General features: G+C 49.3%; 1 protein-coding gene across 1 annotated transcript in view; it reads right to left on the bottom strand.

Moving 5' to 3' along the window:
* Positions 1-15,300, bottom strand: part of Pip4k2b (phosphatidylinositol-5-phosphate 4-kinase type 2 beta) — a 29,264-nt gene extending 13,964 nt beyond the window's left edge. Inside the window, exons 1-3 of the mRNA XM_036196141.1 lie at positions 15,029-15,300; positions 3,903-4,000; positions 1,322-1,418 (exon numbers count right to left, since the gene is read on the bottom strand). Of these exons, the coding sequence (XP_036052034.1) occupies positions 1,322-1,418; positions 3,903-4,000; positions 15,029-15,187 (354 nt within the window). The 5' untranslated portion in view covers positions 15,188-15,300. The remainder of the gene's footprint in view (positions 1-1,321; positions 1,419-3,902; positions 4,001-15,028) is intronic.
* Between the last annotated feature and the right edge of the window lie 417 nt (positions 15,301-15,717).

Raw genomic sequence — 15,717 nt, forward strand, 5'->3', positions numbered from 1 at the left:
TTGATATGAAAAATGAAAAAAATTTTAATAAAAAAAAATAAAAAATTTAAAAAAGATACAAAGACAGCAAAAAAAAGACTGCCCTATGAGTCCCCAGTCCAAAAAAGGTAGGTAGGCTGTGTGAGTGAGCTCCCCTCTCTCCTGTCCAGCCCTGTAGGAGCAAGCCAGGTGGCGATGCACAGCTCTGTGGCCTTGTGTCCAGCAGCATCCCAGAATCTCGGTCACTGCGAGTCCCGTCCCTGAACAACTCACTTCAGCCCTGAGCACAGTCATGCAAGGCTACTGGAGGCAGGATGCAGACAGACAGACAGGATGTGGTGAGCCGGCCCAGAGACAGGGACCAAACCACTGCAGAGGGAACAGAGCCAAGCGCCACGGGGCGACAAAAATGGCGGGATGTCTTGAGAAAAGCAGACTCCATTCAGGTTAGGACTTGGTCCCGGCAGAGGGGCTGGAGAGACCTTGGGACTTCTCAGTCGTGGACATCCATCCCTGGGTGCTTGGGGCTGGCATCCACTCTTCCCCCTCCTCAGACAATCATCTCTGCATGCAAGCCCTCCAGAGTCGGGAAGGGGGAAGGGAGGGGAGGCTTGTCCCCAGACTCATCGGCTCCTGGGAACTCTCTAAGGTTTACCATTTGTTTTTGATCTCCCTGTGATATCGGCAGGGATGACTGAAGAAGCCAGCTGCCGTCCCACTGCTTAAGGGCAAAGAGATCTCTTCCACCTGCTCTCACAGGGCTGTGTGACAGGAAAGAGGGGCTCCAAGTACCAGGAGAGGTGAGGAGTCATGCTGCCGAGTCAGGCTCTGCTGGCCTGACTGATAGTACGTACGGCTTCTACAACAGGGCCATGCTCTGAAGGGAGCCGTCACTCAGCCATGCCTGCCCCTCCCACCACGAGGACGGTGGGCATGTTCAGGAGGTGACACTAGGTTGCACTACACTAGGTGTCTTCCTTTTCTAATCTGTCTTAGCTGCTTTAACAGGCCTCACTGTGTTCTCTCTCTCTCTCTCTCTCTCTCTCTCTCTCTCTCTCTCTCTCTCTTTCTGTCAAACTATAAAGGAGAGGGTTCTTCAGCCTAGACTGGGAATGTCACACTGAAATGATGCCGCTCTCACACAGACCCCTCCCTTCCCACAGCAAGAGCCTTGGAGGCATCCTCAGAAGCTCCCGAAGGCCCAGTGGTCCCGGTCTGCTGGCACTGAGTGAGCTTGGACAGGGAGACGCAGAAGCTGAGGGACTCTGCCCCATGTTTGTCTTGTGGCTTTCCTGACCCCCTCATCCCACAACCCTGCGGCTGTGCCAAGACAACCCCGTACCTGGTAATCCTGGTCATCAATCCCAAACCTCTCCCTGAGGTTTCGGAACACCATAGGACAGTACTCCTTGAACTTGAAGCGGCTGGGGAGGTTTTCCCTGGGGAAAGCAGACACACACTTTGTGAACTGCCCTTACTCAGCTTGAGAGACACCAGAGTCCTTCCAAGTGTGACCCATAGAAATTCTGGAAGCGAGTCTCAAAATCTGTAGAACTTTACACCTCATCTCTGTGAGAATTCATCTAACTGTACACTTATAATCTACATGACTTTCTTTGTCTGTTTTGTTTTTGTTTTTGTTTTTTCCCCAGAGCTGAGGACCGAACCCAGGGCCTTGGCTTGCTAGGCAAGCGCTCTACCACTGAGCTAAATCCCCAACCCTTGTTTTGGGTTTTTTGGTATGCTGTCCTTAAAATTTAAAAAGGAAAGTGTATCCACTGGGAGGTGAGGCCCAGCGCAGGCACCCCCTCACAACGGGCTGGGATGAGAAGAACTATCTCCAGAGATCATTCTCATCGATAGGCCATTCTTCTCTGGGGTACTGCTGTGGAACATCCTGGAGATGCTCAGGTCCAGGAAGCCCTGCCTGCATGGCCACAGACAAAGGGAAAGGTGGCTTGAACCAAGTGCTCATCTGGAGTGGGTGCACTCAGGAGACTGAGGTAGAAGAGTGAGCGCTGAGAGTTTAAGGCCAACCTGGGCTACCTAGAAAGTTCCAGAACAGCCTGGGTATCAAGTGAGAAACCTTCAGACAAACTCGGTCTGTACCGGAGAGGTCTTCAGTCAGCTGACTAGGAATGTGGTTTTTTGGCTTGTTTGCATTTTTTGTGGTATTGGGGATCAAGCCCAGGCCCCACACATGCAAGACAAGTGTTCTACCGCATTCCCAGTCCTGGAATCACATCTTTACAAAGCCATGCTACTCCTTAGTCAAGGCCAGACTCCTAAAAAGAGAGCCAATGACCTGGAAATGGGGGCCTTCTGCACCTCCTTCTTTCCAGCAACTCTGCCAGGAGCTTCCCCTCTGCAGACTTCCCGAAAATCAAAATAAAGGCTTCTCCTGAAGCCTCCCTACACATCTCCTAGAATGGCACTGTTGCCTAATAAACATTCCATCTGCAACTACTGAAATGAACCAATATAAAGAGGGAAGGAAGTTAAGAGCTCAGGTGTTCTGCTCTGGACCAGGGAGTGCGTGAGACGTCTGTCCCGGAGCTCTAACCTCTCAAACAGTAGCACCCCTTTGTCTGCCTGAGTTGAGGGCTGCCTACCATTCCTTAGGAGGTAGCTGTTCTGAAGACAGATGGCTTCAAGAACAAGATGCTCCTACCTACTAGGACAGAGAAAAACCACTAGGAGATGTTGAGAAATCAAGCTTTTCCTCCGGGCTGACAGTCTGAAAATGGTGGGGTGACTGTCCAGCTGGTGAGGTGGCAGAGACTAAGGACAACAGACAGCAGGACCCAAGAGGAACATGCAGAATGGAGCATAGTGGGAGAGCCAAGAGGCTTCTGGTGTGGCCCATGGTGAAATGTAAAACCAAGGCTGCAAAGAGGCCCAGCAACCAGGAGTTAGGGTGAACACCCGTAACTCGGCACTTGGAAGTGGAGGCAAATGGACTATCAGAAGTTCAACACTGAGATAGACTACATACTGAGATCCAACCTAGGCTACATGAGATACTGTCTCAAAGCAGCAGAGGCAGCAGTAACAAGAAAAGGCTTGGGGCTGGAGAGATGGCTCAAGGGTTAAGAGCACTGGCTGCTCTTCCAGAGGTCCCGAGTTCAATTCTCAGCAACCACATGGAGGCTCACAACCATCTGTAATGAGATCTGGTGCCCTCTTCTGGCCTGCAGGCATACATGCTGTATACATAATAAATAAATAAATCTTTAAAAAAAAAAAAGGTGTGTGGGGGGGGGGGTTTGGGGATTTAGCTCAGTGGTAGAGCACTTGCCTAGCAAGCGCAAGGCCCTGGGTTCGATCCTCAGCTAAAAAAAAAAAAGGCTTGGAAGGCATCTGTAATTCAGGAGGTTGAGGCAGGAGGACCACCAAGAGTTTGAGGCTGGCCTGGGTTAAGCCGGCATATTGGCATAAAACTGACTGAAGGTTCCAAAAGTGTCTTGAGACGACTTCTAGACATCGGCCTGAAGTCCAAGAAACCACAAAGTCAAAAGAGAGAAGAGTTATTCTGGGTGGTGACCTTGGGCGCCAAGCTCAGCCTGTGGTTTACACACACAGGTGGGACAGGAACATGCCAGCAGCGGAGATGAAGATGAAGACAGGTCCCTGCTGCAGGTGCACACTAGCTACCTCGGCTCCCAGAGCTCCCTTCTCTGGAGCTGGTCCTGAGCGAGTCACCTGGGGCCCAGCTACATGCCCTAAGGGACACTGGCAGTAGGCTGATACAGGAAGGAGATGACATGTGGGGTGGCGGGGAGGGGGTGGGGAGATCCCATTTTAAACGCATTTTCCAGGCTGTTTGTCGACTCTGCCAACAAGTGTCCTTGTGACAGTGTCAGGTGCTTCCAGGAAGTCAAGGGCTGCCCTCAAGACCTCCCCTCCCCCAGGAGACCACTTACTTATTGAAGAGGTGATTGTCCACCTTGATCTTGCTGTAAGCTTTGAAGTCATCTGGCATTAACATGACAGGGACAGGGACATTGCTCAGCTCATTGATCTGCAAAGCAAGGCCAAAGTGAGGGTCTTAGCCAGGAGGTCACAGCCTTGGAGACAGGATGTACAATGTGGAATGCACCCCTCCAGGTTCTCTCCCTATCGGCATCCTGCTCTTCTTTGGAGTAATCCGTTCCCAGCCTCACCTCCACCTGTGGAGAGTCTCCTCTGCCTGATAAGGTAGAGTTCAAAAGGCATGTTCCGTGAAACTTCCCTTGGTCCCCAGACCTCCCAAATACTGCAGTCAATGCTGATGAACGTCGCGGGCATTGCTGGACTTCAGCTAAGCAATGCCCTATGACTGATCTTTCTTTCTTTTCTTTCTGGTGCTGGGGGTCAAATCTAGAACCTTGTACATGCCAGGCCACACTACTGACTGTGCTAGCAAAGATCACCCAGTTGACCTCTGGGGACTCCGTGATAGTACCCTTACTTGCACATGAGTTACTTGATATTTGTTGACTGTAATTTATCTATTAATGAGTGAATGCCCTATTGCCTTGGTGGTAATCTTAATACAAACTTCAGGTCACTCAAAAAATTAGCTCATGGCTAGGAAAAAACTGGGTGGATCTGTGTGGGTGTAACTTGCATCTCCAAAGCAAAGGGTTAAATTTAAAGGGATCAGGGTGCATGTTGCATGCTTTTAATCTCAGTACTCAAGAGGCAGAAACAGGTGGGATCTCTGAATTCAAGGCCAGCCTGATCTACTTAGAGTTCCATGCTAGCCAAGGCTATATACATAGTAAGAACCTGTCTCAGGGAAAAAAAAAAAAAAAAAAAGATTAGTGAGCTGAGGAGTTAGATACCTGGGCCCTGGCTCACTCTGACCCTCCTGATTAAAGCAAGAACTAGTTAGTTCACCAGCAACAACCTGCTTATGCTGAATTGTTGGGGAGATGCCTTGTCCCTACTGCAAACAAGCCTTCTCAGTCACACACACATACACACATACACACACACACACACACACACACACACACACCATCCCCAGGTAATAGAGGCCTGGACAGGGAGCCAGGAAGACACAATACAACACACACACACACACACACACACACACACACACACACACCATCTCCAGGTAATAGAGGCCTGGACAGGGAGCCAGGAAGACACAACACACACAAACACACACCCCACACAATAGAGGCTTGGACAGGGAGCCAGTTCCTCATTGGTGCAGAGCTGAGGGCAGATCCTGCACTCCCCATCCTGTTTGGACAATTAGTGGTCTAATTAGCCACAGATGTCCTCCCCCATCACAGCAGAGCATTTGACATTTGACCCTCAACCCAGTTGCCACTAATGCATCTAATGCATTCAGGATTTACCGAGGAAACCTTAGACATGACTTAATGGACTGGGGGTGAGGGGCACAGCCTGTGTCGCCCAGACACTGTCTTTGCAGAAACTCTATTATCTACAGGAGGCCCCAGGTGGCGGCAAGGGATAGCCTAGAGTCATTAGGACTCCATCAGGGGTACAAATGGAGGAACCGGCATTTAATTTGCTTCTCCTTTTATATCCTACACCTTTTTTACTTAGAAATGTCAGATGATGGAGTAAGTTTCAAGTTAATTGGGCTAGTGAACCACTTTCCCAGAGTTGGTGAAAGCCCGATGCATTGACAGGTAAACTGAGGGAAATGGAGTGCACACGCACACGTGCGTGCGTGTGTGTGTGTGTGTGTGTGTGTGTGTGTGTGTGTATGTGTATGTGTGTGCGTGTGTGCACGCGCGCACGCGCGCAAAGGAAGTGGAGAGGGAGAGGGAGAGGGAGCAATGGGGTATTCACCAATGGGTATTCACCAAAACCTTGACTAGAATCGACACGGAAGTACAGCCCAAGTATTCCATCACATGAAACTCTAGAACAGGACAGGAATCCAAACACAGAAGTCACACACTACAGCCTGGACAGGCTGGGGACTGCCAAGAGTAAAGGGACATAAGAAACATGTTCCTTCTTCTTAGGCATGGTGCACACACCTTTAGAAGAAGCCCAGCACTTTGGAGGCAGAGACGGGTGGAAGCTCTGTGAGTTTGAGGCCAGCCTGATCCAGATAGCAAGTCTCAGGACAGCCAGGGCTACAAAGAAAGACCCTGTCTCAAAAAACAAAAAACACCAAACAGCCCAAAAAGAAGCAGCAGCATGTTCCAGGGTGATGAACATAATCTAAGACCAGGAGTGGGAGCACATGCCAGTAATCCTAGTACTTGAGAGGAGGAAAATCAAGAGTTCAAAGCCAACTGAGCCACATGAGACCCTATCTCAAACAAAACAAAGCAGAAAGCTGGTCATGTAGCTCAGTGGCAGAGCACCTGACTAGCATGTGCAAGGCTCTGGGTTCAATCCCTAACACTGCAAATAAATAAAAAGTAAATATAAAAAACCCTATGTTTTGTCTGGTTACATGAGCATATGTTTTTCTGTCAAAAGTAAGTAAACCATACATTAAGAATTTGTGGGTTTTATTGTAGGCACAGTTTTTCCTTGATAAAGGTAGTTTTACAATTCCCAGAATCCCCTTCGGTGATGACCTTTATTGGCTACACCTTTCAGGAATCAAAAGAACAGTTGCATGGCATGGGTGCTCACAAGAGAACTTGACTGTCCAATCTGTGCCTTCAGCGGACACCAGTCCACTTCCTTGTTTTTCTGTCATCAGAGACAATTCCTGCGGGCTAGCCCACTTCCTTTTCCTGGCATTTCAAGCCTTGCTCTAAAAGCTCAAAGAGAAATAGACACTCAGAAGGCCGAAGCAGGAGGACGCTGAGTTTAAGGTCAGCCTGGGATACACAGAAAGATTCTGTCTGAAAAATGTGTGAGAGTGGGTGTGGTGGGACATGCTGGGGGTCCTAGCAGTGAGGCCGAGGCAGGAGGGTGAGTTGGATAGCGAGACCATCCCAGACAGTAAAAACGAAGGAGCAAGCAGGCCTTTAATTCCAACACTGGGGAAGCAGAGGCAGGCAGATCTGTTTGAGTTGGAGGCCAGCCTGGTCTACACAGCCAGTTCTAGGCCATCCAGATCTGCAGGGTGGTAAGGGTCTATCTCAAAACAAAAGAAAACCCGTAAAAATAAAGGGCAATACAGACAATGGAGCGCAGGGATCTTATACAATTCTGAGGGTTTGTTTTTCTTTTCTGAGACAGTGCCTTCCTATGTAGTCCTGGCTGGCCTGGCATCTGATAAATGTAGACCAGGCTGGCCTCGAACATGTGATCCTACTGCCTCTGTTTTTCCTGGGCTCAGATCACTGGCAGGCACCATACCGAACTTCACTTCTGGCTTTTCATCCCTCCATTAGGAAGACCATTTCATTGGCTTAGAGAATATGTTTACTTCCAAACATTACAGATACTGCTACAAATTTATTCCAGATTAGTCTAAGACACAAACTTAGTGCTAAGGCCAGGGCTTGACACTTCTGGAACTAGAAAAGACTGTCTATTAACCATGACTGCTTATTTTAATAGGACCAGGCTGGATTATCCTAAAAGGAACCACTAGGGAATGCTTTACATATTCATTCTCTGAATCCTCCTTTCCTTTTCTTTTTTTAAAAGATTTATTTATTTATTATGTATACAGAAGATGGGAGCCAGATCTCATTACAGATGGTTGTGAGCCACCATGTGGGTGCTGGGAATTGAACTCAGGACCTCTGGAAGAGCAGTCAGTGCTCTTAACCTCTGAGCCATCTCTCCAGCTCTTTTCTTTTCATTTCTTTTCTTTTTTTTTTTTTTTTTTTTTGGTTTTTCGAGACAGGGTTTCTCTGTTTAGCTTTGCACCTTTCCTGGAACTCACTCTGTATCCCAGGCTGGCCTCGAACTCACAAAGATCCTCCTGCCTCTGCCTCCCGAGTGCTGGGATTAAAGGCATGCGCCACCACCACCCGGCTGAATCCTCCTTTTCTTAAAAAGCTTTAAGTACGTATATATGTGTACGTCTGTGTATAGATATGTACATGAGTGCAGGTGACTGAGGGGGCGTTAAAAAGGGTGTCAGATCCTTGGGAGCTGGTGTTACCGGTGGTTGTGGGTCACTCACCATGGGTACAGGAAATGGAACTCAGAACTGAGCCCCTGCCAGAGCAGTAGACACTTCTTTTAGCTGGAATGACAGGAGTTGAGAGCCACCAGACAGAGAAGCTAGGAACTGAACTCAGGACCTCTGGAGAAGCAGCAAGTGCTCCTAACTCCTGAGCCATCTCCCCAGGCCTCGGTGTAACTCTGTGACACTGGCTAGCTTTGGGTTTCAATGTCATCCTTTTTACTGAGTATACAACCTAATAACCCAACTCAAACTCTGATAATACAGTGGTGAACAACCTATATCTCACCTTTGGTTCCAGGGAGCCACATCTGCAGGTGGGGAGTCACTCTAGGGATCAGAGTTCTCTACCCGCTTAGTTTAAGTACTAAATTTTATATCCTCAGCGAGCTTTATTCACTTTCAACTGAACAGTACTTAGTGAAGCAGCCACTGTGTGATTCTTTCTGGGTTCGGTACAGGTGTGGCAGGAGCGGAGGTTGGGGGGATACTGTATACACCAAAGAAGTAAGACACTATGCTCTTGGGGATGTGAAACAACGCCGTACAGGGACTCTCAGAGAGTTCACAGTGAAGCAGGAACATGGAGAGACATGAGCAAAGGTTCTAGGGCAGATGTCTGGCCCTCACACACAAGCTAGAGGCAGGGCACCCAAGCCTCTCCCAGCATTGCCAAGAGTACTTGACACTGGAAGAACCTACGATAAGATCATGTTATATCTCTGCTTCAAAATCTTCCATGGCTGCCAGGGCAGTGGTGGTGAACGCCCTTAATCCCAGCACCTGGGAGGCAGAGGCAGACAGAACTCTGTGAGTTCAAGGCCAGCCTGGTCTATAGCGTGAGTTCCAGGACAGCCAGGACTACATAGAGAAACCTTGTCTTAAAAAACAAAAAACAAACAAAAATCCTCCAAGGCTCCTCATCCACCTTAGGGCAAAGCTGCATGTGAGTCTTTAGCCTGGCATTCGATACCTTTCCCGATCTGGCTTAGTCTCTGCCAAACTTCTGCGCGACTGACTTGAAGCCAGGAGTGTGCCAGAAGCTTGAGATATACAAACAAAAAGACATCTTCCATTTGGCTGGGAAGACAGACAAGCAACAGAAACAATGTGATGAGTGCTGGAACTGTGTCGTATATAAAAGGAGATGAAAAAACAGACGAGGCCAACTGACTCTGCTGTGCAGTGGGAGAGAGAATGCTGCTTACTGGAGCAAGTGGTAGAGAAACACACTGGGATAAGGTCTAGGGTAGTTCTCAAAAACAACAAACAACAAAGCCAAAAGAGGCAGGGAATTCCAAGCGATGGGGATGGCGAGCACCGAGCCTCAGTTTGGAAACCTGAAGCCGTAAGAGTGTGTGCAAGTGGGTATCGAGAGCACTACAGGTCAGAGGTGAGGGGATAAAGCAGAGGCCAGTAAATGATCCATGGTGTCAGGAATATTAGTAAGTAACAGCTAACTGGACCTGGTGGTGGTGGAGGCCCCGAGTCCTAGCCATTCAGGAGGTTAAACTGAAGGATTATAAATTCAAAACCAGCCTGCACTGGATTTGGGTGCAAGTTTAAGGCCAGTGTAGGCAGTTTAGAAAAACATGTCCTAAAGAGTTTAAAAAGAGGGTCAGGGTGTGGGTGGGCTGTGGGGCCAGTGAGATGGCTTGGCAGGGAAAGACACCTGCTACCAAGCCTGATGACCTGAGTTCCATCCCTGGAAGGAAAAATTAAATCCTAAAAGTTGTCCTCTGACCTCTACACACATAGGAATGAAGAAGATTGGGGTGGTAGAGTAGCCAGGTTAAAAAATAAATAAGCTGGGTGGCGGTGGCACATGCCTTTAACCCCAGCGAGTTCCAGGACAGGCACCAAAGCTACACAGAGAAACCCTGTCTCGAAAAATCAAAACTAAATAAATATAAAATAATAACAAAATGAAGAGGTTGGGATGTAGCTCAGTATTAGAGCACTTGCTTAGCATGTACAAGGCTCTGAGTACAACATCCAACACCATAAAAGATTAATTAACTAAAATAACAGTTGCTTTTATTGATTAAATCCCAGGTTGATGCTTTCTAAGACTATAACATCAGTATATTTAATGAATTTTCTTTTCTATGTCTCTTTCCCCCCATTGATTTATTTTGTGTGCAAATGTGCCCAAATGTGCAGGAAGATCATTTATGGGACCATTGCAACAGTTCAGATGATGGATTAGGGCAATAAGAATGAAAATGATAGCCGGGTGTTGGCGCACGCCTTTAATCCCAGCACTCAGGAGGCAGAGGCAGGCGGATCTCTGTGAGTTCGAGGCCAGCCTGGTCTACAGAGTGAGATCCAGGACAGCCAGGGCTACACAGAGAAACCCTGTCTCGAAAATAACAACGAAACAAACCAACCAACCCACAAACAAAAGGCTAAGTAAAAAGAATGGCAAAGATAAGACCATGAGAATAGTCTCAGATCTGGCTTAATGACAGTCCTGTCTCGAAAGGCCCCCTGCTTCCCCCAGGATCAATTACTCACTCATTCCTCTGTGCATCTTTACAGACTGAGTATCACACTTAGGGTCATTTTTTTCATTGCATTTACCTATTTATTTATTGTTTATCACGTGTGCCAAGGCACATGTGTGTAGGTCAGAGGACAACTAACGGGAACCATTTTTCTCTCTCCTCCACGACGGGAGTCCCAGGAGCCTCACGGGCCAGGGTAATTATTATTTTTTTATGTGTCTGATTTCTCTGCTTGGCTGAGAACCCTTAGCACGATTGGAACTAAAAAGCGGCTTGATAAATGTTGAGCTGAAGGATGGATGAGCAGGAAAAAAGGAGGGAGTTGGGGTCTGAGGATGACAGAGACGAGCAAGACTTCTGTAACTGTGCCAGTATCTCCTGTCTGGAGGATGGGAAGAAGGTTCACTGTGGCCGGCTAACTGAAGCCTCAAGCAGTTAAAGACACAGACCCACTTGAATGCCAGGCTAAGCACACCAAACTGGAAGGCAAGTCTGTTGCATCTCCTCACAGAAATGGTTTTTGGATTATCCACATGATTAATTCCACGAGCCATGAACATAAATAATGCAGAGGCTAAACAAGCTGAGTAAGAAGCTAGGCTGGGCAGAGTAGCTCGCACTTCCGCACTGGGGAGGAAGAAGCTGGAAGGCTACATGCCACACAGTGAGATCCTGGCTCAAAAGGAAATACACGGGACCCCGTGGAGCTGGGGACTTCCTAGCTGCTTAGGAAGACTGCAAATCCAAGGCCTGTCTGGGAACAGAATAAGTTTAGGCCACCCTGTGCAACTAAGCGCGATTGCAATTTAAAAAAAAAAAGCAAAGAAAGAAAAGAAAAATGGAAACGGGACTAAGGGTGTGACTCAGTTGGTAGAGTACTTGCCTAACACGTACATGGCCCTGGGTTTTATACCCAGCACTGAATAAAACTGAGAGTAATGATACATGCACATAAATCTAGCACTCAGGTGAGGGCAGGAGGTTCAGAAGTTCAAGGTCATCCTAGGCTACATAGAGAGTTTGAGGCCAGCTTGAACCAGGACATGAGGGCTTCCTTGCTCCTGATGGGTTGCTAGCCTTTCTCTTTCTTCAGAAGCCTGATATGGGACTGCATCTTAAAGTTGAGGGAAAAAAATGCTCGCCTAGCATGTACAAGGCTCTGTGCTCATAACCATATCCTAGGACTGCAAAATAAATAAATAAATAAGCACAATTTGTTTTTAAATGCACAAAGGATTTAATAGACATTCTCCAAAGGAAATATACAATGGCCAGCACATATGGAAGGATGCTTAACATCATTAGTTACCAGAGAAATGCAAATCAAAATCACAGTGAAATACTGTTTCACACCCATTAGAATACCTATGCTAAAAAGACAGTAACAAGTGTTGACAAGGATCTCGAGCAATTATGTCACATGCTGCTGGAGGAAATGTACAATGATATAGCCACTCTGGGGAAGAGCTGAGTGAATACAGAGTTACCATCAACTGCTACTATTCTTCCCCAGGAGCCTCTACACGTGTGTGGTTCCTAAAGGGGCCAACAGAGACAGGGCAGCCTTCCTGTTCTGTGTTCCTTCAGAGAGTACCTATTCCCTAACCCCAGACCCTCTGAACTATATTCTCACCCACTAAAACCTCAGTTTTCTTTCTCTCCACACTGGTTCTGCCCTGCCCGGTCTAACATCTCCTACCCTCTCTTCCTCCATAGAGACCATGGGCTGTAAGTTTTATCCAGGGACTCCTATGACAACACTGAGTTCAAATGCCTCTCTTAAAAAACAAAACAGTTCTTCTTCACTCAGAAGTAAAGCAACCGACCAATGAGAAGAAGAAGGTGAGCGGCTTTCATCATAGACACATGCATTCACATCTGATAAACCATTTTAGCTTTAGACCAACGTGAGTAAAGGTTTGAAAGACTGATAAACTGAAGAAAAGGTGATATCTGAAATCTAAAGTGGTAAAGAGGTGTAACAGGAAGTTTCTGAAGAAAGAGAACCTTCAAGAAAGGCCAGCAACCCTCCAGGAGCAATGGAGCCCTGATCCCCTAGAGAAATGGCCTTCTGGGTACCTATCTCATATGCAACCTCAACACCTTGCTGTAGTCCAGAATGAAATAGGACAACTAACTGACCTTCAAAGCTCACTTGTCCAGGGTGGTACACCGAATCCCTCTCCCATCATCCTGGAAGCATCATGTTCAGATGTGTGTGGATCTTGCCTAACAACAATGCTTTTCCAGCTAGCCCATGAAACTTTCTTAAAGTTAGCAAAGGGAAATGGTGACCACTATGTCCACTAGTCACTCAGAGCCTTCCATCACATGCCCATGTCTTTGTAAACTTATTACCTGCCCATTAGAAAACCAAATGCTGGGGTTGGGGATTCAGCTCAGTGGTAGAGCGCTTGCCTAGCAAGCACAAGGCCCTGGGTTCGATCCTCAGCTCAAAAAAAAAAAAAGAAAAGAAAAAAAAGAAAGAAAAGAAAACCAAATGCTAACATTCCCAGGAACTGGTATGCACAGCAGGCGTACACACGTGCATAGACATGAACACACACACACACACACACACACACACACACACCTTCCTAGACCAGCACATACTCAGGTTCTGTAGCAAGACCATCTAACCTTGGTCATGGCTAAGAAAGAAAAAGGAACAAGAGACTTGTCACTCAAGGACCCACCACTACAGCTGGTGGTAGTGGTGCAGGCCTTTAATCCTAGCACTTGAGAGGAAGAGGCAGGCTGATCTCTGTCGTGTTCGAGGCCGGCCAGGTCTATAGAGTGAGTTCCAAGACAGCTAGAACTACAGAGAAACTCTGTTGGAAAAACCAAAACAAAACAAAGGAACTGTCACTAACCAACAGAGCCTCTTGGTGCTAGACAAGGAACTGTATATTCCAGTTGGCAAGCTATCCTCTGCCAAAGGCTACGGCCTCACATGTGACATAAGGGAACCAAAGTTACCCACCTTCAGGCTTCTACCAGCTCTCTGCACAGACAGGATGCTTTCTAGTGAGAAGCAGGATGTCAAACAAAATCAAGGACTGACCTCCAGAAAGGATGGGATTATAGGGTTCACATTTGCTGACCCCAGTTTCCCTGGAAATGTCAGATGACCCCAGAAGCAGCAAGAAGCAAGAGGAACAAACTCTGTCCACTGTTGACCTCTAGCAGCTTGAGAGGGCCAAGCATCACACTACCCTGTCAGGACACTCATTAACCCCAGTGATGATATGGGAAAGGTAACCTGGGCAAGACCAAGAAGCCGGCAAGGATCTCACATACACATGCACGCTTCTATACGGGACAGAGATCGGACACACTAGCTGAGCTTGTGGTTCTGCAATCTCCAGCCAAAGGCCCTCTAGGTCTTCTACCAAAGCAACAGAAGATGAAGTCTTGTTGACCCTGGGTCATTGTTTCGTCTTACAAACAATTTCAAATGTTCAGAAGGGCCGGGGAGCCTGAAGAATAAAATCCACAGTAGACCCAACACTTCATTTCCCTCATTCTAAACTCGGGGGTCCTTTCACTTGTCTGTTCCCAGTGTGGGGACTCACAAAGAAATGGTCAGAAGGCAAGGAGCAAGCCCTCGAAGAGGAAGAGGGCAGACCCTAAACAAACAGCACATAACCAAAGACAACCAGCTCAAACTGTCCACGTCCAACTTCTTAGCAGAGGCTACTGCACCATCTCAGAGCACCCAGAACCCGGGGCCCCACTCCTCTCGGACAACAATCACCTTTATCACATCCTGGAAAACCACAGGATACACAAGAAGTCAACGTCTTGAAATAAAACACCACAGAAAACGGGGAAGACATATTATCTCTATAACCAGGTCTACACTCTCTCAGGCCTTGTGTCCACTCTTCTTCATCCAAGGGGACCCAAGTCATGTGTCTGTGGTTCGGGGAAGCGGAGGCTTCTCCAGACGGTACCTCTTCATGAAGAAGAAGAAAAAGGAAACCCAGAGAGGATTTCCACAGCCAGGGGTAAGAAGGCCTAGAGGATGGGGAACTTTGGGTAGCCACATCGACCAAACGACCACAAACAGGAATAGTCAGGCAAACCAGTGCCATCTGCCCTGTCAAGTGGGCAGCGATCTGGCAGCCAGCTATAAGGGACAAGGGGAAGAGCCATGCAACTAGCAGGCTGAGGTTAGAAGCGGCGGCGTCGCAGCACCCAGGCCTTCCCTCGAAGCTCCGGGAGCTGCACAGATCAAGCATTCGGACGCAGGAAGCCAGAGGGGCAGGAGCGAAGGGGAGACGGCGACGGCATAACACGGGGACACCAGGCCTCGCGCGGCGAACGGGGAGTGCACGCCGGGCCGGACAGCGTGCACGGGTGGGCGGGCATGCAAGTGGCTCGGCGGAGGGGTTGCAGGCGTCACCCGCGGGGCGAGCGTGGCGAGGCCCGGGGGAGTAGGGGCGCGCATGGGGAAGCTGGTTACCGTGTGGTTCACCCCCCACATCAGGACGCTGAGGATCGGCTCGCTGGCCCGGAATAGCTTCACTTTCTGGCACACGAAATGCTTCTTCTTGGTCTTGGTTTTGCTGGCGCTGAGCGGCGCCACCGCCACCGCCGTGGTGCTGGTGCAGTTGGACGACATGCCCGGGGCGGCGGCGGCGGCGGCGGCGGCGAAAGGGGGGGTGGCGGAGACAGCGCACCAGCGAGCGGCCCCAGGCCTCCCCCGAACCGATCCCCACCCCCGCTGCCTCACCGAGCCATGGTCGCGCCCGTCCCGTTACCTCCCCACCCCGCCCCGGTGGTTCCGTCCGCCCCACGCCCCGCCCTCGCCGCCCCGCCCCGCCCCGGGGAGCGGACCAGCCCGCTCCTCGCCCCGCCCCCGGGCGGCCCCGCCCACCTCCTCCCGGCCGCCCCTGCCCGGTCGGAATGGTAGCGCCCGTCCCGGGAGCCTGCGGCCGCCCCGCCCACCCCTCCTCCCCGGGCCCGCCGGGAACCCAGCCGTGTTCACGCGCAGGAGTGAGGAAGGGGGGCATGGACAGCCTTGAGGCGCTCCGTAGGAAAGGCTCCTTGCTCAAGCCCTCCCAAAGCCGGGGTTTGGCTTTGCCTCAACCTGAGGTAACCAAGATGGCGGCAGCGCCCCGGCTTCGGGAGGGGTGGAGGGGCCGGCATGCG

The sequence above is a fragment of the Onychomys torridus genome, chromosome 8 (assembly GCF_903995425.1).
Source record: "Onychomys torridus chromosome 8, mOncTor1.1, whole genome shotgun sequence".
NCBI classification, from domain to species: domain Eukaryota; kingdom Metazoa; phylum Chordata; class Mammalia; order Rodentia; family Cricetidae; genus Onychomys; species Onychomys torridus.